This window comes from Eimeria mitis, genomic scaffold (genome assembly GCF_000499745.2).
Source record: "Eimeria mitis Houghton genomic scaffold, Emh_scaff8280, whole genome shotgun sequence".
NCBI classification, from domain to species: domain Eukaryota; phylum Apicomplexa; class Conoidasida; order Eucoccidiorida; family Eimeriidae; genus Eimeria; species Eimeria mitis.
This window is the reverse complement of record NW_013576084.1, coordinates 528-1,083: the sequence shown is the minus strand read 5'-3', so window position 1 is coordinate 1,083 and position 556 is coordinate 528. Positions and strand designations below refer to the sequence as shown.

The following is a 556-nucleotide window of genomic DNA, read 5'->3' as shown; positions in this document are numbered from 1 at the left end:
CTGCTGCTTCTGCCCGTACGTGGTGCACATTGCAGACCAGTAGAAGATCATGTGTTTTGCCGAATTGGCTTCCCAGCTGGTTGCAGTTTATAGCAGTTGGAGGCCACATTATCTGTTTGTGCCTTCGATGGTGGGTCTTTTGGGATTAGGGGTAAGGGTTGAGGATTTGCTGCTTGGTAACGCTGCAGAAGTGGAAGTGCGACTACAAGCGAGAGCGAGGTGGTCCGACGGGGGTCTTCAGTGTCGTTGGGGACTGTGCAGGAAATTCAGGTATGAGCTGTACTTGTATCCTATAAAAATACTGAAAGGCTATTAAATTTAAACGTCTGACAAGCATATCGATCTGCATACGGGCTGTGAATGCAAACTGCGTTTTGTGATGCGCAGGATAAGGATGCCGACGCAAACTGGCATGACTCAGAACGCCATTCAGGCCGTTACACCCGTATCCGTGGCCGAATGTGCGTTCCGTAATCATTTACTAATTGCTTCTTCCTTCTTTCCCAAAACCAATCGAAGTAGATTAAACTGCTTCCTTTAGCGGACGACATCCCGC

General features: G+C 48.6%; 1 protein-coding gene across 1 annotated transcript in view; it reads left to right on the top strand.

The window, feature by feature from the left end:
- The window catches only part of EMH_0094470 (uncharacterized protein), a gene marked incomplete at both ends in the record, with an annotated part of 1,847 nt that overhangs the window by 778 nt on the left and 513 nt on the right, over positions 1 to 556 (top strand). The window contains 2 exons of the mRNA XM_013502098.1: positions 189 to 270; positions 388 to 461. Of these exons, the coding sequence (XP_013357552.1) occupies positions 189 to 270; positions 388 to 461 (156 nt within the window). The remainder of the gene's footprint in view (positions 1 to 188; positions 271 to 387; positions 462 to 556) is intronic.